This window comes from Lonchura striata, chromosome 1 (genome assembly GCF_046129695.1).
Source record: "Lonchura striata isolate bLonStr1 chromosome 1, bLonStr1.mat, whole genome shotgun sequence".
In the NCBI taxonomy this organism is placed as follows: Eukaryota; Metazoa; Chordata; class Aves; order Passeriformes; family Estrildidae; genus Lonchura; species Lonchura striata.
Window position 1 is genome coordinate 123,665,636 of NC_134603.1, and position 22,086 is coordinate 123,687,721.

Here is a 22,086-nt window from a genome sequence, read left to right on the forward strand (position 1 = left end):
CTTGACTATCATTATACAATGTGATGAGTAGCAAATACAGAGAGTTGAAATGTATTAAATCTCATGTTTGAGAAGTGGGTTTATCAATATACTATTTCCTCATTCAGTACAGCAACCTTGTCAGTTTACTGTAAATGTCAAGATAAATTTGTTTCTACTTCCTTATGAGCCTAAAGACAGGATTCAGCTAAAAGTTTGTTCCCCTTTTTTACATCATCAACAGGATTGTTGACTGGGAAATATGAGGAGCAGATCTGGTATCCCTGTACTGGGAAATGTGAGGAGCAGATCTGGTGTCCCTGTACTGAGCAGAGTGTGGATTTACTTAAGTGAGGGTCTGGACACGAGAGAGTTCAATGTCTGTGCCAGACAGGGAGGATGGAGCACATCTTTCAAAGTTGCCTGTGGGGATTTCAGAGTGTTCCAAGCCTGCTAGCCAGAAAACATGCTTTAGAGCTGATCACTGCCAGGTTTTCTCTTTTCTTGTCTCCTAAACTTGCACTAAGTAGTTTGATAGAGTCTGGCTTGCTTAAAACCGTGGTCAGGCACAATGGGCAGGAGCAGTGAACAGCATGGTATCTGTAGTGGCTGTGTTCAGGTGTTGAGCTACTGTGTCTGTAGGACAGTGTTGAAGGTAAGATGTTGTCTGCCTTTGTTGCATACTGCTCTCTATAACTGAGTTATTTCTTGAGCTTGAGATATTTCATTTTCACACCTTGGTTTCCTTTTCTTTATCCTTTTCTGGCAATAAATGCATGCAGCAGAAGAGGACCCTCATTCTAATTGTCTCTGAATGACTGAAAATCAGCAGAACTGCAGTTCTATATGACTGCATTCAGACTAGAGTGAAAAGGGAAACAGATGTTCACAACTGAGATCTTGAAAGAAAGCTCTTGGAGTGTTTGGATGGATGGCGGAAACCACAGAAATAACAATGTTCCAATTTCTGTATAAGTGCAAAATGGTAAACAGGGCTTACAGTCTGGAAATATAAAATGTGTTTTTCAGGCTGATGTGGGCTGTAATTCCTGTCAGCTGAGGTGGCCCTTCAGAATTTCATTTGCAGTTATGTGTTTTGCAGAAGAACGTCTTTCCTCAAAAGCTGAAGTGCCAAGCAATGAGAGCCAGGAGGAAGTTACCACTGTTTCAGGTAATTAAAACCTTTCCTCTTTATTTTGTGTATGCACTTTTTTTATACCTTTATTTTCTTCTCTCTTCCATTTGGTGTTTTAAAATAATGTTTTTCTAGCTCTGTAAAACTGTCTTTTTTTACCTGGGTATATGATGGCAGCAAAACTGCTTAAGCACCACTTAGGATGCATGAAAACCACTTGAGAAGGATTTATAAAGTAAGCCAATTTATACAAGGTATTCCTTCCTGAATTACTTTGTAATGACTCAATTAGCTTTCATTTCTGCACAAAGGAGATTTAGATGCATAAATTAGCTTATCATCATTGAGGAAGTGTCACTGCTAAAGGACAGTTTATAGATACAACATGCAGTTGCTGTCAAACCTATAAGAATGTAATATAGACATCTGTGTATACTTTGTGCTTGAGCAGAACAGACTTCTGCCATTCAGAGACTAACAGGGGACAACAAGTTGCCCAAGGGACTGGCAATGTAGACGTCTCTGAAAAGGTCAACTTGACACAGGCTCTGACAATCGACCCAAAGCTCTGTCTTCTTTGATAAAAATCAGATAAACTTAAGACCACTAATTGATCTGCAGCCTGTTTAAATGTTGGCCATGCATATCTTCATTGCATATGATTACCAGAGAAAGCAAATGAATCAGGTAAGAAATGCCAGAGTCCAGTGACAGCAGCATAAAAATTGGAAAAGGACACAAATGCCCAGAAAGGCTGTGAAGGATATTCTCTCAGCTTTAGCTTGGCAAAGCGCCCCTGTGCTAATTATCTCTGGGACTGGAAAAATAACTCTATGCACCATGAAAAGCCACACAGCCAGGCAACTTTTCTTGATAGAAAGGTATTTCCAGTTATGCTTAAAAACAATATATTTTTGTACTTCAAGGGCACAGACCTTTAGATAAACTATTGGTGATTTGACACAGCAAGTAGAGAAGACTCGCTTCTTATCAGACCTTACACCTTTCTGAGATCTGCTGCATTGTAACTGTGACCTGCACTGACATGCAGTCTGGCTCTCCTTCCCCCATTGTACATAATACACATAATTTTTCAGGGCTGTCAAGGAAGGGGTGGACAAGAAGAGTTCCTTTAGGAAGTAGCTCTGCAGTGCTCTTCCTGTTGCAACATGTGGAGAGGAAACAGAGGCCTGATTTCCTGACCCGTATAGGAAAGCAGGAACAGGTTGCTGTGAGGAGTTTTGGGTTGATTTTCTTGGAAAGGAAACAAGCGCCAAGCCATCAGATGCTGTTAGCATTGTGCTGTGCTAAAAACATGTGTAAAAAAACATGACTCATTACAACCTTAATATTTAGTACTCATTTAGACATCACTGTAATTATAAGTGTATTGTCATAATGGAGCATGGGGTCAATCCAATTATAAAGTTGCCAACAGCATTTTTTTCCCTAATGTACCTTCCTGAAGTTCTAATTTGCCATACTTTTAAAAAACCAAAACCTTAGCATCTGCATTTTTGAAAAAAATGTAATTGTTATGGGAACAGCCTTATCAGTCTTATTAGTATTTGTGTAATGTCATTGAAAATACCACAGCAGTTCCCCCCAGATGTCAGGTTCATTTCAAGCAATAGTTTTGTGATCTGATCTTACATAGTTCACTATTTAACACTGGAAATTTGTTTGACTTTTAGGGCTGAGTTGACATGAGTATTTCTGATAGGCATCACATCATACATACCTGACATGACTTGAGAGTATTTTATGATTTTCTACACAAACAGTGCATACATTCTTAAGTTTAATTTATTGCTTACCTTTACTAAACCTGAACTCAGAGAAAATATTGTGCAAATTGTCTGTGAGCTCAAGCTGATTAGTGCAAAATTTTTTTCTTTTTTTTCCTACTCTTTTCTTGCCCTAACATATTTCTACTTCAATTAACTTTCAGACTCGAGTTCTTTTTATTCTGTTCTACTTGGTGCTGACGCTCGCTGCTGGATAGCTTTGCATTAATTGCTAGGGACCTAGTCATTTTAAAAACACCAAAGCACTGAAGAGCTTGAGTTGTATAATATGGCTTAATGGGTCTTTTTTGTTATGACTGTCTACCCATTATCATTTCCACAATCACTATTTCAGTGTCTTTTTTTTTTCCTTTATCAGTGTAAATGTGTTGATTTTAGGATAACTAAGGAACAGAAGAAGGGGAATGAGAAAGATTAAACCAAACATCTTCAAATAGATTAGAGTTTGAGTCCAAATAAATATCCTACAGTTGTCTTGCCCTTATTTTGTAACTTTTCTGGCCTGTGGGATAAAGGGCAAGTAAGTAACAGGCATTTTCTGAAGTTTAGGACATCATCAGAACAAAAAACTGGATTCTTTAACAGGGTTTGTCTTGTTCAGTGGTTGAGATGTAAAAACGAGAGTCTATATCACTTCTGTAAGACACTCATTCTGGTAGCATTAATTTTGAGCTTCAGCTGTACCTCCATTTTTAAGCCTCCACTTTGGTAAACATTGAGCACATCATTACCAAAAGGGGCTACAGTATGTCTTTTTCAAATGTTGTTAAATAATCTTCAAATCTGATACTATTTACTTTTGAAAAATCTTACCAAGAGTTGAGCAACATGATTTAGAATGGCAAGCTGTTTAATATACTAGGCAAGGAATGTGCAAGCAAATAATAAAACTACTGACTCTAAATCACTACCATAGTAGGGTTTGCTAACTTACATGCCATCAATGTTAAAATAGATGACTGAGGGAAATCAGGCACAATTGCATTTATCCTAATATTTTATGTAGTGCATTTTCATATTTAGGTTGTAATTCCTGATTCTGTTTTGGTCAGTTCAGTGTTCTGTCAGGTTTGTGCTCAGAAATGGGAATTGTAAAAACTGTCACAATGTAGGGGGCAGAAATTAAACACCCTGCAGTTAGATTGCCTTAGGCTGCAGTGGGACAGTACACTTAAATCCCTTTGAAATATGTACTATTAATCTGTTTTTCAAGTTGTGGTGTGGTTTGGTTTTTCTTTTCTGTCTATTGTGGTTGTTAGGAGATTATTATAATTTTTCCCCCTTGAGCAATTCATGGGCATTCCTAAGTTTTAAATAGTCTAGTATTTGAGATACATGCTTGAGTGATAAATTTTCAGATTTTTTTTTTTTACCTGAACTGTTCACCTTCTTCAAGCATGTTTTGTCAGATACCAGTATTTTTCAGTGAAATAAGCAGTTTGAGACTACTGTCACAGAGGCTGGCAACCATTGGCTTTTGAGCTGTCAAAATAACTCTGAGGTGTTTCCATCTGAATATTGAACAAAAATATCCATTGTTCCTACTGCCATTACTATAAAAGCAGAGATGGCTGAAGTAAACCATGAGGAATTATTTTTGGAAAAGTATTGATAACTATTGGATAATAGCTGTTGATAACTATTAGATAGTAGATTTCATCCAGGTAACTGTCCTGAAATAGAAGAAATATTTTCTGGAGAAACAATCTAGCCAAAATCCTATTCACCCACTTCTTGGGATTGGTACTCTTCAAAACAGTGGGTATGTAAAATCAAATTGCTTTCTGCCCTCAGCTACACACTTAATGCTTTTTTATTGTGTCTTATTTGTATTTGTGGCCAAGTGACCATTCCTTAAAAATGCAACACATTTCAGTTTAGCAATTATGTCATCATAGTATTTTTAAGGCATGCAAGATTTTGAAGAAAATCGCATGCCTTAAAATTCTTGTTTGAGAATACTGTGTAATTGTAACAGATTAACACCAGCAAATCAATAACTTTTGAACTGTAATTAGTATATAAGTTCTTGATGCTAAATCCATCTGTTTTCAGGTACTTACATGTGTTTAAGAAGCTTCATATTATTTCACTGCCATATAAATACCAAATTCCTTTGCTCAGACCTCCTGGTTTTGTTTTATGCCACTCTTCAGCAGCAATAAAAGGAAATTTGTCAAGGTCTTCTCAAACTGAAAGGGACCAAAGTAAGAATGAGTGGGCTTGTGTTTTGCAGAGGTTTTTGCAGGCTTTTTTTTTTTTTTTCTTCATTCTACACCTCTGTTTGTAAGCACTATGAATCATTTTATGAAGCCCTTTTCACTTGAGGTGTATAAAGTCTGAAGTTATATTTATAACTGTCTTTTATGTATAGATAGTTACCCTTATAGAATTTGGAGAAGCCTGTGCTGATGAGCATGAGAGGGGATTTCAGATTTGAAATTAACACTTCTTGAAAGACCAGCATAGTGGTTCACAAACTTACATTACCACTTTCTTTCCATGTTTTTTGTTTCTGTGTTCCTCGAATACTGGTATATATTTTTCTGAAAAGTGTGGCTTTCTGATTTAAACAACCCTATCTTATGTTGAATTCACAAATGAGGGTACAGAGACATGGTGAGTCTTTGGTCTGTATCTTCACTGTTGCAATAAGCTTGTTTTAAAATGCATCTTTAAAACTTAATTAAATGCTCATGATGGACATAAAAGGAGAGACATGTCTTACCTGCTGTTGGGTCTCTTCTGTTGCAACTCACTTTAGTGTTAACAGGAATTACTTGAGGCACATAAAGGTAAGAGCAGAGCTCAAAGTGGTAAAGGTCAGTGTGAAAAGTCATGATTTCTTCCAGTGATGTTCTGAAGAAGTAAAAGTCCTGAGTAATGTATTTTAAACAAAATCAATAAGCCAACTGATGAAAGACTTGAGAGGTGGGATATACCAAAATAGTTATTTTAATTTTTTTCTAATGTGGGCTTATGTTATTGTTTGTGACACAGAGTTGGGAAGCATGATCAGTACAGTAAGAAAAGACCAAGGAGAGATTCTGATTTAATATTTATCACAAATTAATTTTGTGCTAACCTGTATTACTGTTTACAATTGTCTAATGCTAAATTGGTGAATAATAAGGTGAAAAATAGGAAGGACCAAAAATTCAGGGGTGCAACATTTCAAACTGATTATGCCTTAATGTTAAAATGTCTGTGCATTTTAAAATAACCAAATCTCTTATTTCTGAATGATTGTGAGCTTTCATGTGGGTATTAATTATTGCTTTTGGGGTGATGACAGAAGATTTTGGGCCCTAGCAGCCAGAACGCCCCCTAGTGCTACGCAGTGAATCGTAGCTCCTAATCACCAGTTTATGGAAAATTAAATGGTGGATGACTGGCATAGCAGCTTTGAATTGAAGGTTGTGAATATTTAGCCTTATGACAGTATTGCCACTCAAACAAGATAGCACAGAACACAGGCTGAAATGGAGAAAGAGAAAATAAGCTCTTCTTGCTCATACAAAGAATATTAAAATTCAAATCAAAGTATTTGCCAAAATAGAGAAGAACACAAGTTGAATACCACTATTATTTTATGTTGTGATGCTTTCTATCTCCTGATACTTGGTATTTTAGCAGGGTTTTTTGGTAATAAAATGAACCAATCATGGTTAAATTGTAAACTATAAATAATGGTGTAGGGTGCTAATGACATGCAAATGTAACTGGTGTATGTTGGAATAACCAGCAAGCCTGCAGTTCAAGGATCATATAACAAAACTAAGATGACAGCTTTGATCTAGCCAGTTCAGTGATATTTATGTTATCAGAATTAGAAGATAGCTTTCCAGTGATGTAAATTATTAGTACATATACATTCTGTCTGGTTAGTGTATACATAATGTAACCGGTCATCTTAGTGGTATTGCTTACATTCTTTTTGCATTAACTCATCACACTCCATTCTCATGGAATTAAAAACAGGAAATAGTTTGCAGTGCAACAGAAGCACCCAGTGTATTTAACTGTGTGTGAGCGCTGTGTTTCAATAGATGTACTCTGTATTGTAAATGTATGACAAAGCATTTATTACTGTGTTATTGCCGTATTACAGAGCAAAGAGTGCTAAATAATCAATCAGTTAATGGTCTGTATGGCAGCTTGAACACAGCACATCCATTGTGCTTATGCTGTTAGAAGGATGAGTTTATGACTGTAGTGTAGTTGCACATTTAGCCAGGGCTTAATGTCCTAAACTGGAGCTGACACAAATATTTTTGAAATGCAGCTTCAGCAACAGTTTCCAAGTTCTCCAATATTTCAGAAGGAAGAATCAAGGATTATCTCAGAGAGTCTCAGAGAAGCTATTTAATTTTGTTGGAATAGGAGAGAGAGGGGGAGTGTATCACAAAATACTTTAGCTTCCTTTCACTGATCGTTATTAATTATATTCTAGCAGTTTTATCAGTTTCAAGTTTGGATACATATATGGCTTGCTAGAAATATACTGGCAGAGGAAAAATAGCTGCTTTAAGTTGCAGCTTTGAAAAATGCTTTGAAAACCTGTAGCTGCATGTCTCTCAGTGATGCAGCTTGCCAGTGAAGGGCTTGCACATTAAATTTATTTTTCACTTGCTTTCATGGCAGGAAGGAGATCTTCTGAAAAGAGGAATAAGAAATGTGTGCTAATAAATTACTTTGTACTATTTGAAGATTTAAAGAGTAACTTTAGTTATCCTCAGTCTTGGTTGTTTTATAATTAGGTGCTGTTTTCTTTGCAGATAGCGAAAATACCGATTATGCCAATTTCTATCAAGGTTTGTGGGACTGCACAGGAGATGAAAGTGATGAGTTGACATTTAAACGTGGTGATGTTATCTACATTATCAGCAAGGTATGAGACACTGCTGGGGCTACATGGTTGTAAAAAGAGCCATGGCACAAGGGCACATTCCCACAGTTCTGTGGGGGGAAATTGGCACTCCCTTTCAGATCCTTTGTCTGCAATCAGATAGCCACTGCAATTAATTATTTTGTCAAATGAACTATAATCACAATTAAAACATAGCCATGTAACAGGAATTAACTTTAAAGCATGTTTATTTACATGTTAGATCTTGGCTACCATTTGTTAACGGACTTAACAGGAGACAATGTACTTTCTGCTTGTAGAAGTTAACCTTGTAGAATTTTAAGTTATCTTGTATGTTATGTTTTTTGTTTCCTGTTTTATATTCCTGACTCTGCTGATTCTGACTTTTTTGGGATCTTGCTACAGAAGATGGTTTGTTTTTTGAACTATGCTTTCATCTTTGTATGTATATTGTTATTGTTCTGAGAGCTCAGATTGCAAATTTGTTTGCGCTGACAGATTTGGACATTTTTTACTACATTTCTGTTTGCAGAGCAAATGAGAAATATAATTTCTCTCATCTGAATTGGCATCAAATAGTAAAGCGATGAAGTTTTATTCTATGTTAATGTTGGTTAATTTTCAGATTTTTCCTTGACCTCCCCAACAAAACCAAAACCTCTGTTAAAATTTATATCTTGTAGTCCATTGAAGTCTACTTCTGAACAATTAATCAGAGGAAATTTGTTTTCCCCACATATTAGAAAAAAAAAAAAAGCTGAGCTTTTAAAGTTCTCAATGAAAAAAACTGTATCAAATATGTGTCTATATAATTGCTGTTCAGTGTAATTAGTACAAAAAACATTGTAGGTCATTGAAACACAAGTAGGGGTGCATGAAAGGTAAAGACATCTGTTTGTCCTAGTTTCAAATTAAGTTTTGTCACAATTGCTTTAAATCTTCTGTGATACCTTTAACTACATTTCTGGATAATAAATGTAACAGCTTCTGTTTTAAATAAATTTAAGATTTATGGATAGAAGGATAGTCCTATATAAAAATATAGAAGATGTATTACTAATATTAATTTGACCATGTATGTCTTTTGAGGTATTTCATTGTCACTTAAACTAATAACTGAATTGCATTACTAAAGGCTGAATAAAGCTTGTGGATTGGGCAAATATTCAAGCAGTTATTCAGCACTGAAGAATTGGACTAATTTAAAATAACCACCTCTTTCCCCTCTCGCTCCCCACAAAAAGCCCAGGAGTGAATGGATTCCACTGTATGAGTTTGGCCTCTTTGTAGGTTGTGCTCTTCGAGTACATTATGGCGACTATAAAATCTTAATCTTCAGCTTGTAGGTGAAAAAAATTGTTTGCTACTCCTTCCCCAAAAGAGTGAGAAATTTAATTTAAAAAATGGAGCAAAATAGAAAAACAGTAGCTTAAGCTGTCCTCTGTATATCAACAGTCCTCTTGCCATGCTGTGATTAATCCATAATCGGTCCTTGAAGCAGGCTTGCTGCTGCTCCAGATATATAGAGCCTCTCTCTGTTGGAATGATTTCTACTCCAAAATACAACCCAGAAAATTCAGCCCTGTTTCGCTTAAAGATTGTTACAGCTTTTTCAGAAAAATGAGTGTTGGCCACTACTGTCAGCTTGGAATTTAGGGTCCTTGGAGGGGAAAGTGCCAGAGAATTATCTATCTTAACCCTCCACTTGATTCAGTTCCAAGGTCTAATCATTTATGAGCTCTTTGTCTGGTAAGTGAAAATATAACCAAAGGAAAAGTGAGCCTAACTATCCCGAAGTGGGTCAAGACTTTTCTTCTAAAATATTTCCTTATCCACTACATTAATACTTGGATTTTGTGGCAGTCGGCAGGAATCTTAGGCAATTTTTTTATTTTTTCACACCATCTAGTGGTTGAAAATGAGAGATGCAGGTACTGACAGGGGGGAGATGTGTATGCATCCAAAATGGTGTCATAAATTCAGCTTCAGCTGAACCTAGCTGTGGCTTTATTGCCTTTCTATCATATGTCAGCCAGGAACATTACTCTTGAAAATCACATTTTGCTGATAAGGAAGTAAGTACGGGTATAGCCATGTTGTAGTAGGAAGGGTGAAGCATTAACAAAATATCGAGCATATTTGTGCAACATGTAATAGTTCTTTGTTTTACAGTGAAATATAAATGGTATAGCCTGCTCTGATGAACGTGATAAGATAGATATTCATCTCTCCCAGCAACAGTTATACCAAAGCAATACATTTTTACCAGCTTTTCTCATGCCCGTATAGAAATCAGGGGGAAAGCATTATTTGTTTGCAAGAAATGAGATCATTAGTATAACAGAAGTAATTTTGAACTATTTTAGCAAATTTGGGCATTTATAGAATTTAAATAAAGCAAGAGGAGCAGTATATTACATGTAAGTTTTTAGGGAAATGTCTTTTAGCCAAATGAGCATAGTTTCAGTTTGGCAGTGTTTACTTCCTAAAATAGCTAAGTATTATGCAAAGACAAATCCCCAGAATTTGATTTTAAATGAGCATCAAAACTCAGTTATTGCAGTGAGCATGAGCTCACACTCTGACAAGCAAGATATCTATGCCCGACGAGTGTAGTTACTGTAGAAAAGCATATTTTTCTTGTTTTAAAGGTGTATTCAAAAACTAAGCTATTTTATAAATATTTATATCAGTTGTGGCTTTTGTGTGGCAGCAGTCCTCTGGACTTTTACAAAAAACCCCCAAAGCCTCACAACTTCTTCCTAGGTTTTTCTCTCAGGTTTCCCTTAAAAGTTGAGTTTTTAATGGAAGCAGAATTAACAGAACTATCACAATAGTACTTGTTAACTTTATTTAAAAACATAGTTAACATTTCAGATTAATTGATCAATGTATTTGTACAGATATACTATTACTAGTATTTTAATTTATAATATTCTTGTATATTCAAGTGTTTTTATCACTTATGCCATGAATGTGATGTGAACTTTCAGAAATCTATATACCCTTATTCCATTTTGTAATGAAAAAATATAGCTGTACTGATAAAGAGACTTGTTAATAACATTTCTTAGTTAATATTGACTGTTAGAAATGCAATACTTTGTAGTCTTCTTTTCTAAAAGGATGATTGCTCTTAACTCCTGCTCATTTATGGGCTTGCCTTTGCTTTCAACCCTATGTGATAAATGAGAAAACAGACCATAGTATAGCAATCATTTTTATAAATCTTCCATAGCTCTACTCAAGAAATCAATTTCCAGAAACAATGATAACTATGGATAGAGGTAGTTCTATTTTTTTTCCTAAGTTTTGTATGCACAATTTATGCAAGTGCAACACTTGCATTACTTGTTCATTTGCTTTAGGTGTGTGCTTTGTGTTATGAAGTTCCATAACATGTTATGAGGTTCCAGTTTCATCAGCCAAATGCAAGTAATAGTGAAAATTTACCTCAATCTGTTAGTGGGAACCTGCTTAGTAGACATTTCTTTGCATTAAACTAATTTAATATACTTCTTATTTATATTTGTATTAAAATAGCAAATACTTTAAAATCAGAAATTATATCTTAAATGGAATTCTTCTTGTTATTATTTCATTGCACACCAGTGGTGCTCAATCTGGTATTTATAATTCATGGAAACCTCATCTATGACAACCTTTTGCTCAAGAATTTCTCATGAAAGTAGAGTGTTAACTTGGTGCTTAGATTACCCTATATTCAGCAGTTGTAGGTTTCATGTGTGGCAGATTTTTGTTCTTTCAATACAATAAATGTTAAAATGCTCACATCTCAACCTGTATTTTTTGCCTAGTAAAAAAACAAAGAATCTCCACAGCTCGGGTTACTGCTTATGAAATAAAAGTACAACTTAACCATGCAGCTATTTCAGAATCACTGTGAACATTTAGTTCTCTATCTGTATAATCTTAATCAAATATATTTATTCAGTATTTTGTCTAAAAGATATGAAAGACACACTAAAATCCTGAGTATTTTATTTTTTCAGGTTGTTTTCTGGCTGATCATACTGAGATGCATAATTTCTATTCCATGGCCATACTTCCTATGGCTCCTCCTCTAGCAAACAGGGAGTACAACTAGGAGCAGATCTGCAGAGTAAAACACTTACTGCTTGAGCCCTGGTGTCCACACCACACTTTTTCAAAGCTTTTGGATGTCCAAGGAGGTCTAGTCTGGTTTTTTGGAATGAGAACACATTAATGGTTGGAGCATGTTAAAGTACATCTTTCATTTTAGCTTCATCTGAAATATATGTAGTGCTCTGAGGCTGTGTGAAGGCAGCCAGTGGCTGGAAGGTGGGAGCTTTGGGAGATTCACTTCAGTGGAATGCTTCTGATCAAAATTAAAATGCAATACTCAGTTATACATTACCCCCTTCCTGGTTTGCTTAGTTTTCATCCTTATGGGTGGGGACAGGAGAACAATAAATATATGTCTAAAGACAATAGTGAAAGGCTTTAAACAGAAGTTTGGTTACAACTAAAGCCAAGTGACTCTAGCTTTGTTGATTTACATACTGATAATATGTAATACTGATAATATGATAATATGTAAGCCTTTACCTATCAGATTAGAAGAAAAGTTGGCACCGTGTTATCTAATGGAAAATAAAATGGCCTTCCTATTGTTCCAGGGTGTTTGCTGGGGGCAATTTTGGTTCAGAACTCAGTCTGCTTACAGTGATTTATATTGGAAGTCTTTAATTGCTATATATTTTCTCTCATGTCATTGTGGGAAATAAAACCTAATAATGCAACCATACAATAAATTTAGTGCTTATATTTTAAAAGATGACCACTTTATTGCTGTCTTAAAACAACTCTACTACCTGTGAAGAAGTCTCATTCAGTTATTTAAGACATTTGTCATTCTCTGCTTTTAGAGAATATGCTGTTCTGTGCCAAAACTGCTCCCTAGTTGATAGTGTATCATTCAACAATTACACCAAAGGAAGTTCTAAAACTTTTTAGCTTTTTATTAATTTTCTGGATGAATTGGAGATGTTCTAAAATATTATCTTGCTAAAATTGCACCCTAGAATGTTCTTTGCAAGAAATATATCCCTGCTTCTGAATATATTTAGCTTGATAGTAGAGGTTACTTATTTTAACCCCAAACAAGGCTATAGATACAATTTGGTTTTAAAGTTTGCAGGTATTCAGCCCATGAGTTAGTATTACTCACAGTGCCACTAGAAGAAGGAAGGAGAAAAGTCTTGAATTCACATACTTTGGTTGTGGTTTTTTAAAATACAACTCCATTTTTTCCTTCAAGGCATTGAAACACAATGATATTTTTCAGCAAGTCTTTTTTAAAGCCAAACAAATAAAAAAACTCACCCCACAAACATGAAAAAACAAACCATATGTATTCAACAATGGAGACTAATTGCACAAGAACTAGATGTTCTCAACTTTTGCTGAAGTCAGTAGAAGTTTATATGGTGCAAAGCATCTGGAGAATCTCATATAGGCAGAGGAACTGTTCTAAAGGTAGCAACTGCTTTGGAAATCCTCAAATATAAATTTTTTTTCTTTTTTTGTATGTCAAAATATCAAAATTTTCTTCTGTAGAGGACTAAAATCTTGGATTTAAATTATATCTGTAGAAAACAGGGAGTGTATTGCTAACTATTGCATTTTCCCCAAGTACAAAAGGTTTTATGATCAGTGTCTCATGAAGTCATGGGTACCTAGACATCAGTGCAGTGAAACGGGTGGGATGGGGACAGGGAGAAGCATTTGCTCCCAGTGTGTTCCACTGGGAGCATTTAAGGAGCCTGATGGGACTTTTACCCCCTGCTATCTAGCATGCTGTACAGAGTGTTTTGCCAGCATGTTAAATGTTAAATCATAACTTGTTCCTTACTGACCTGTAAAATTACTTCACTTTGGTTAATAAATTTCTGCTGGGGAAAAAAAAAATCCACTCTATGCCAGTGGAAATACAGAAATATCTTAGAAAGCATTTCATAATTTGTTAAGGTTGTTGTTTCATATTATCTGGCATAATATATTCCACTGCCCTGGTGCTTGTCTTCCGGGGTGAGGGGGAGTTGTGGTGGCCCCCTCCTCCCTCCCTGGCCCTGCTAACATTGCCTGGTATGGCAAATGTGCTCCCTGTCACATGGCAGAGCGTGGCTGCACACTTGTGCATTCTCCTCATTGCAGGGCAGCTGGATCTGGCCCTGCCCCCCTCTCCCTATCCCTCTATTTGCCTTGGAGCAATTCATTTTGCAGTTATTGAATTTCTTTGGAGAGTTATTTTCATACAGCGAGCATCACAGCACCTCTGGATCTTGATAGCGTTTCTACATAAGGAGAAAGAAGCTTTGTGTTAGTAATTACCTAACATTGTCAGGAGCTGACTGCAGGCCTCTTTCTAGTGATAACAGAATAACCACATAATGTAGCTTTATAGCACATGATTAATAGAAAATAATTACACATCCTACAAAGGGATGCAATATTTCTTATAAATTGACTACAATGGTTTCCTGTAGATTAAAGGACTCTTCATTATTTTATCAGTCCTTCTGAAGTATAGTTGCTTGCCTATGTTAGCAGTGATATTAAGAGCTGAATGCAGTGAGGGATACCAGATGGTAAACCCAGTGGTACCTGAGATCTGGAGCTGATGCTTGCAAAAGCACAGTGTTTCCCAACTTTTTTTATTCTTATAAAACCCCTAACTATATTCATATCCTTCTGTATATTAATCCTTATTTTCCACAAATGTGGATCGCAGACTTTTCTTCTACACATTTTAAGCAGCAGTGATGGACATATAGACCTCACAACAGTAGTGTATTAATGAAATTATATTGCTGCAATGAAATTTATAATTGATAACATTAATAGAAACAATATATCAATTTGGGTTTTATGTGTGACTTCAAGAAAGGACTAGGGGGGCTGTTTATCTGCCTCACTAGTTAAGCACTCTTTCATGTTACTGAGGGTAGGAAGGAGGGGTTATGATTTTTAAAGAGAAATGTCTGTATTTATTTAAATCAGTTTAAAAGGGAGTGGTACCTAATTATTCTAAAACCAGATATTAAGGTTTTATGTTTGTGGTAGCCAGGTATCTGCATTATATTTTTGTTCAGACTTCTATAGACTGCAGATAGTTTAATTGGGATTCATCTTGCTCTTGAGAACCATGCAAAGAATAGTAATGTAAAGTAAAAACTTCTGTGCTGCAATATTGTCTGTATGGTATAATGGTTGCAGTGAATCCTTAAATTAGTTTACTAGTCTGTTACATCAACATTAATTTCATCTTCTCACTTAGCTTCGTGCCAGAGCAGTAAGTGGTATATTAATAAGTAGTAAAACCCAGAAAGTTTTCAAAACAGCAGCATGCTTTTAATTTTAATTTGAGTAATCTGAATTGTTTCTTTAAAAACAATTGTTTCCAAGTCCATGTAGTGTTGCTAAGTGGAACATTTTCAATGGATAATGTAATCCACAGTCTTTTTCTGTGCCATTTGTCATATGCAGTTTAATGACTGCTTAACTGAGCCACTTCCCTCATTTCATGTATTGTTTGTTTTTTTGGCTGATGTCTAGCAAAATCTGCTTAATCACTCTTGTCAGTCACTGTGCGAATTCCGTGTAGTAGCTTAAAATCTTTTGTTGCTTTCTCTTGGAGAGATTTATTGCTGAGATTCCAGTAGTATACGTGAATGCTGCTCCTTTCAGCAATTTCCCGCTTCAGTCTTGAAATCTAGTTTGTATATTTAAGCAGTGTATTGTGAGATAAAGTATAGATTTTTAAACAGGCTGATCTGGAAGATTATAAACCTCAGTGTCAGGGTATTGTTTTGCCTTTAAGTATTTGGGGTGTAATGTGAGGCCTCATGGGAAAGGTTATTAACTTGTGTGGAGAGCAGTGTGTACTGACGATCAGGTTCAGATACCTCTAGACTTTCAAGACCAAACCCATCCCCAACAGTCTGCTTTGCAGTGGAAGGGGGAAGAAGGTGGAATTATTTTTGCAGCTTTCTTGTTTGCACGTTCACATAACAAATGAAGGTTTTCCTGCTGTTTTTTAAGTGGATTTCCTTTAAATCACACTTACTGCAGTGCTTCATGCATAGTAGGATAGAATCTTTTACATTACCAATTAATTGTTAAACGAAGGAAGAAAGTGTTTAATTGAGGACTAATGTTCACCTTTCCACAATCAGGAAATACAAAACTGTGTGTGCTTGCATACAAACATTAAAAAAAAAAAAGGCAACGAAAAAATGCCCCCATGAAAGTGGGCCATCATAGTTAAGCATAGAGAGGGCTGAGTACACTAAGCACCTCATAGGACCCCAGAGAACTCTTGACCAGGCTAAATATTCCAGCAGAAAATCATTATAGCCCAGGATCTAATGAAATACCATTAACCCTTAAGCTCCATTTGGCTTATTTATAACCAAAAAACTTTACTACAGTTCAAAATAGTAGCTTCATCTCAGTAGGACTAGTAATTCAAAATTCTAGAGCCTTTTCCTCTTATCAGAAGGGCAGTGTAGCAGGAAGCAGATGCTGCTTATCAGAGATATCTGTGTATTTTGTATTTTACATATTTGTTCCAAAGTAATTTCTATCTTGCTAATCATTCAGTTTTGAGTATGATCTCTGTTTAATAATGCGTAATTTGTAACGGAATATATGTGAGTGTGCAATTCCAGCTGTTACAATTTATTGAACCATTGTTAGAATTGATTCTAAAAATATCTCATAGGAAAAAAAAAGTAAATTATATACAATAATTACATATCAGTATTACATTATTTTATTTTTACAATAATTATATACCACAATACCACAATACTCTTACTTAGGACTGCTTTTGGAAGATGTTATTTCTTTAAATGATTATAATTAATTTTGTTTCATATTTATCTCTCTAAGCCTAAACATATTTGAAACAGGAGTGCATTAGTCATCTGTCAGGAATATCTGCTGTAGAATTTTCTGCAAGCCTAAAGCAACAGTAGCTTTGTCCATAGAAAGATATTATGTATTAGTTCTATAGTGTTCCCTTCATATTTGAGTGAAGTAGTTTTTAAAATAAGTTGATGGTAGGTTTCTTAGAGTTTAGTTTGTGATATTAAAATAATCCCTGTTGATTGTTATATGTCAATATTATGGTATTAGATTTTAGTTGCAAAGACAAGGGTTTTGTATTTTTGATGAACAGAGGATAAGGAAGTCGGCTATTTTTAGTAGGTGTTAGAGAAGCGTGGCCATAATTAAGACATTTTCTTGAATACGCCTGGCCTTTTTAAAATTTACCTTCTGCCTTTGCTTAACTGCATGTGAATGCCTATAAAAAAAGAGAAAATGTTTTAATTTTCAGTTGAAATTATTATAACTGTATATAGGAGAAAGCATCCATAAGGAGTTGCATACAAAACTCTATTGCATTTATATCAGACTAAAGGTTAATACTGCGTATTGTTTTCAATTAGGAGTACAATAGATTTGGCTGGTGGGTAGGAGAAATGAAGGGAACCATTGGCTTGGTGCCTAAAGCCTACATAATGGAGATGTATGATATTTGAGAGGCCTGGGTAAGTACATTTTAATCCAATCTTCTGTAATGGCTTATATGTTCCCTTGTTCTCTGTTTCATAAGTATGTCTTTCCTGGAACCTTTATAGGAGTCCTGTTAACATAAAGATTATGGCAAAATATATTGAAGGTTCAATTAAAGTACATTTTTTTTCTGGGGTTCTAGATGAAATATTAAACCACAGGCTACAAAAGATTATATATTTAATAACTGTGTTCCTTTTTCCAGATTTTTTTTTAAAAATAGAATTGATGTTGTTTCTATTTAGTTTTGTTACTTTAGTAATATGTATATATCTGTCTGTGCAGAAAACGGTGAAGGGGATGGATATTTGGACAGGTTTGATATGCATGTTTGAGGTTTTTTTGGTTAATGATGAACTTTCAACTTTGCTCTCCCTAATCAGGAGAAATCTGCACTTGAAATGAAGAGTGGTGTGCAGCTGCAGTTTACAGACCCAGCCTCTGGAAGAAGATTCTGCTGTATGTGTTTTGCGGTTTCAGCGAATGTAGTCAGATCGTTGCCTCATGTATATTAAACATTATAAACTGTAATTGATCATAACTTTATGGAAATGTTCTTTTTAGCCACTTTTTATAGAATTGTAATGCCAGGAAATTAATAGATGGTAATTAACATATGGGGCACAAGCAGCCGTATAGTGCCTGTTGCTCTTTTTTTAACATGCTAGCAGCACTCTGTATAGCTGTAGGTTTGTGTTCTCTCAGGGAATATTGCTATCTTTTCCTATTTTGAAGATTCAGAAAAATTAAGCAGAGCTTTGAGGGTAAACTACTGCCCAATGAATGTATGCATTAACCTTTTAATGCTCACTGTACAGCTTGTTCAGAAAGTTGAGGGAAATTTATGTATAATTCTTCAAGTCTTGGAAACAGACGTTTTTAAGTTATGCTTTAGCCAATGATGTATTTTACTCATATATTTAGTATTGTATTGTTAATTACTATTTTGTTGACACACAGTGAAGACTTGATTATTTTGCTGGTGTAATAATGGGCCTGTGTGGTAATACTGCCCTGGTACCATTCTGACTTGGACAAGGTAATTCTATGTAATTTGTGAAAATATATTAAATCCTACAATTCTTGTTAAGTCAACACAAGCTAAATTGCAGGTAAAAATATTTTTGTCCGTGGTAGTGTGGAATATTTATCTGTACCTTACAGACACTTCTGCAGAGTCAAATCTGGATACCTTGCTGGTATGTGGAATTCTGATATAGGTTGTGCAACAGAGATCTTCATCTTTACCCTGTATGGATTAGCAACAGCTACCTGCATTCTTGTGTCATAGCCAGAACTTTGGCTAATCAAAAACATTGATTGAAACATAAAAAAAGTACACTAAAATACTACCACTTGTGGACAAGTGGTTGGGCAAGTCAAAGTTAATACTTTACATACTCTTCTTTTAGACATGTACTTTACCATTAGCATGCAGATCAACTTTTTGGGTCCTCCCAGATAGTTGATTTGTGAGACCCTTAATCTGCCAACGAGGCAGGTCAGGCCAGCCTGTGAGTTGCTGAACCTGTGCAGGTCCCTGTGTAGTTGCTTGTGCTGTTTATGCTTCAGGCAGACCCCACGAACATGTGGGTTAAAAGGAAACGTTAGTCTGAACTTGGAATTTGGGTCCTTTCAGTGAACTAAGATGTTGTGCTGTGTGTTAGCTAATGTATGGTACTTGCTGGTACACTGAATTCTAATAGGCGTCAAACAAGACCGAGTTTGGTTGTAATTTTTTAAAGAGATAGTCATTGGAATTGATTCTATGTGTTATCAGCGAAGCATTAAAATGATAGATTATAGTCTTCAGATCTTTTACTACTTTAATTTGTCAAGTGTGCTGGTGGATTGTGTACAGAATGTGAAGCGTTAATAGCGGGGCTGGAAACGCTCCTTCTCCCTTGTTAACATGGCAGCGCCATAAATCTGCGCACCGAAATGTTTTTTTATTAATCACAGAATTCCGAATCCCACCACCAGCCCCATGTACTTTTCCGGGAACGGACCCTGCCGCGCTGCCGAGGCGCGGCGCGGGCGGGGCGGCGCGGCCGCTGCGCTGCGCGGGCGCGGCGCTGGGTGGCAGCAGATTTTCGTGGGTCGGGCGGGGGCGGTCCCGCTGCCGGCCCGCTCCCCTTCCCCCTCCGCGCCCTCCCGGCCGCTTCTGCCGTGCTTCCAGGAGAGGGAGTCCTTACCCAAGCGATGGGGGCAGAGCTGCCCGGCGCGGCCTCTTCTGGGTGGTGACAACCGGAGACATCAAGTGGCTTTTGTCTGTAGTTCTCCTTTAGGGCTTCCCCCTTTTTCATACTTACTGCTAGGGGAGAGTAAACAAACTGCCGTAAGTTCGAAACGTGAAAGATGTCCTGAAACTCACTGGTAATGTCTTAGAAAAAAAACCAGCACGGATGAATGGTTTACTTTAAATCTGTGTGAATACCGTAACCTTTTTTGGATAATACAGTCAGCACAACTTAAACGAAACTCAGGTAGAAGATGATAATAGCTTAATTTTCTTTGTTCACTTAGATTGTGCTTGTCTTTCTGTGAACGATGAGAGAGCAGATTTTTAAAAGGTGATTGTAACTCTCACATTGTACGGCGTTTTACTTGATTATTTGCTGTGTTCTGGATTTGTATGGTACTGCCATTAGATCTTATAATAATGTTCTACTCTGCAAATTTTTAAGGTTCAAATAAAGTTTAATTGTTTGCAAACTGTTATGATGCTAATAATTCAACAGCCTGCTGTGTTACTAATGAAATTACTTTGTTATGATTAATTTGGAAAATAGTGTGTTGATTGTAGTAATTAAGCACAACAAGGTGAAGTAAATGATTCTAATGCCATCTGGCCTCCAGACTGAATGAAGAAATGAAATGGGGCTGTCATTTGAATTTATTCAGAGAAGTAAGGGTAATACAAATGCTTTTTATAGCAGAGGCACCCGGATATAATCATGCCACTCTGTAGTATCTTTTCATGTGCTGCTGTATACGGTTAACTGGTTCACATATTTTTGCAGCATCTCGTTAGGATATACCTCTTTGTGCATACTGCCACTAATTACATGTACTGATGGCAGTGCATGCACTGGTTCTTCTACCAGAAAGATGTATGGATAAGATTAGAGAAGTGATATGGCTCAGCTTACCTTTTGCTCCCCTATTAAGGATAAAAACTTTCTGTGACTGGAATTAAGCTGAAAGTGAATGCTAATTAGGATCCCATTCTTAATTCAAAGCTAAATGCATAAACTTCTTTCCCTTTTTTTGACTGAAGTCTGAGTGTGACACAGTATTAGAAGAAGCGTAAAGAATAACCCTTTAGAACCTGATCCAAAGACTGTTGAAACGAGAAGCTATTGAATTCACTTGTTTTTGCATCAGGATCTCAAACAGTAACTCAAGAACAGGCAATACAGTTTCAAAGGGCTTTTTTCGCTAAATACTCTTTGTCCTCTTTCTGAAAGAGATGCAATTATTTCTATAAGGTGAACCAAACAAAATAACAACCTTTATTTCTCTAAGCCAAATAACAGAAATCCATTTCTCTATCTCAGGTAAAGCAAAATGAAGTTGTGGGTGTAAATTAGAATCCTGGCTTGATACAAGTCAGTGGGATCTATAGGGAAGCTGTAAAATATTAATATGTGGTGAAAGTACCCAGGCAGATGACAGAGGTGTGCTCTTCAGTTGCATGAGCCATTTGAAGTTTCTCTCATCTCTCGCTCAAAATTGATGAAAAATATTTTAGTATGTAATTGTGGGAATAAGCATATGCATGGAAACCTCATAAACAACTTTACATAGCATAAAGTACCGATAAACGCTCCAAGATCTTCACCTACCAGGGTTTCTCTGAAGCTGATAATTCCCAGACAGGAGTCTGCTTAATTCCATCTTTATTTTGAAAATCTGACACTAAGCTCAGCAAGGAGTGCTCTGGCAAATCTGCATCTCTGTCTTAGAGTTCATTTCCTGCCCAACATCCATAGTCTTACTGTGAGCGACCAGCACCAATCAGCTTCACCTTATGAACTTAAAATTGTGGATTCAAGCTGGGTGTAAGCACCGGATTTGGTACTTCTGGGATGCAATTGTGACTTGACTCATCTTTCCATCCTACAGGACAAAGTAAAAGGGGCATAGATGGCGGCAGGAAGTGCAAGTGAAAGGGATGCAGCTTTTCTTATCCAAGTATGTTGTGCTAAGGAATATATATGTTTATTTTCCCTTTAATTGTAAAGCGATCAGGCAGTGATAATCCATGAATTGTTATATCATAGCCTTTTAGAGATTTGTTTAGAAGTGATTTTGTAATGGGATCTAGACAATTGTTTCTAGCTGTCTGAAATTGTCATTAGTCCCAACTATCAAGTGGAGAAATTCATAGAAGTTCAGTTGCTGGGTTCAAAGCAAAGTAGAGGAAAATCTTCTGCACCTGAAAGCTATATTAACTTAAGTCAAATTTAAAACTGAAACTGTCAGCTTCTTCCCAGCTTTTTGCGGAGGACAGGTCTTTTAATTAACAGGAAAAGCTTAAAAATCCGGGGTGTCATCTTGTAGCAGTGTGTTGGAGAATAAAGTACAATAATGCAGGCAGTCTGAGAAGAAGAGCTGCTGGTAGATGAAGAGGCAGATAGTTTCAAATGCCACTAAACCCCAATCTA

General features: G+C 36.3%; 1 protein-coding gene across 1 annotated transcript in view; it reads left to right on the forward strand.

The window, feature by feature from the left end:
- The window catches only part of SKAP2 (src kinase associated phosphoprotein 2), a 117,693-nt gene extending 98,472 nt beyond the window's left edge, over positions 1-19,221 (forward strand). Inside the window, exons 10-13 of the mRNA XM_021538198.3 lie at positions 1,082-1,150; positions 7,701-7,813; positions 17,290-17,391; positions 17,800-19,221. Coding sequence (XP_021393873.2) covers positions 1,082-1,150; positions 7,701-7,813; positions 17,290-17,382 — 275 coding nt within the window. The 3' untranslated portion in view covers positions 17,383-17,391; positions 17,800-19,221. The remainder of the gene's footprint in view (positions 1-1,081; positions 1,151-7,700; positions 7,814-17,289; positions 17,392-17,799) is intronic.
- Positions 19,222-22,086: the final 2,865 nt, after the last annotated feature.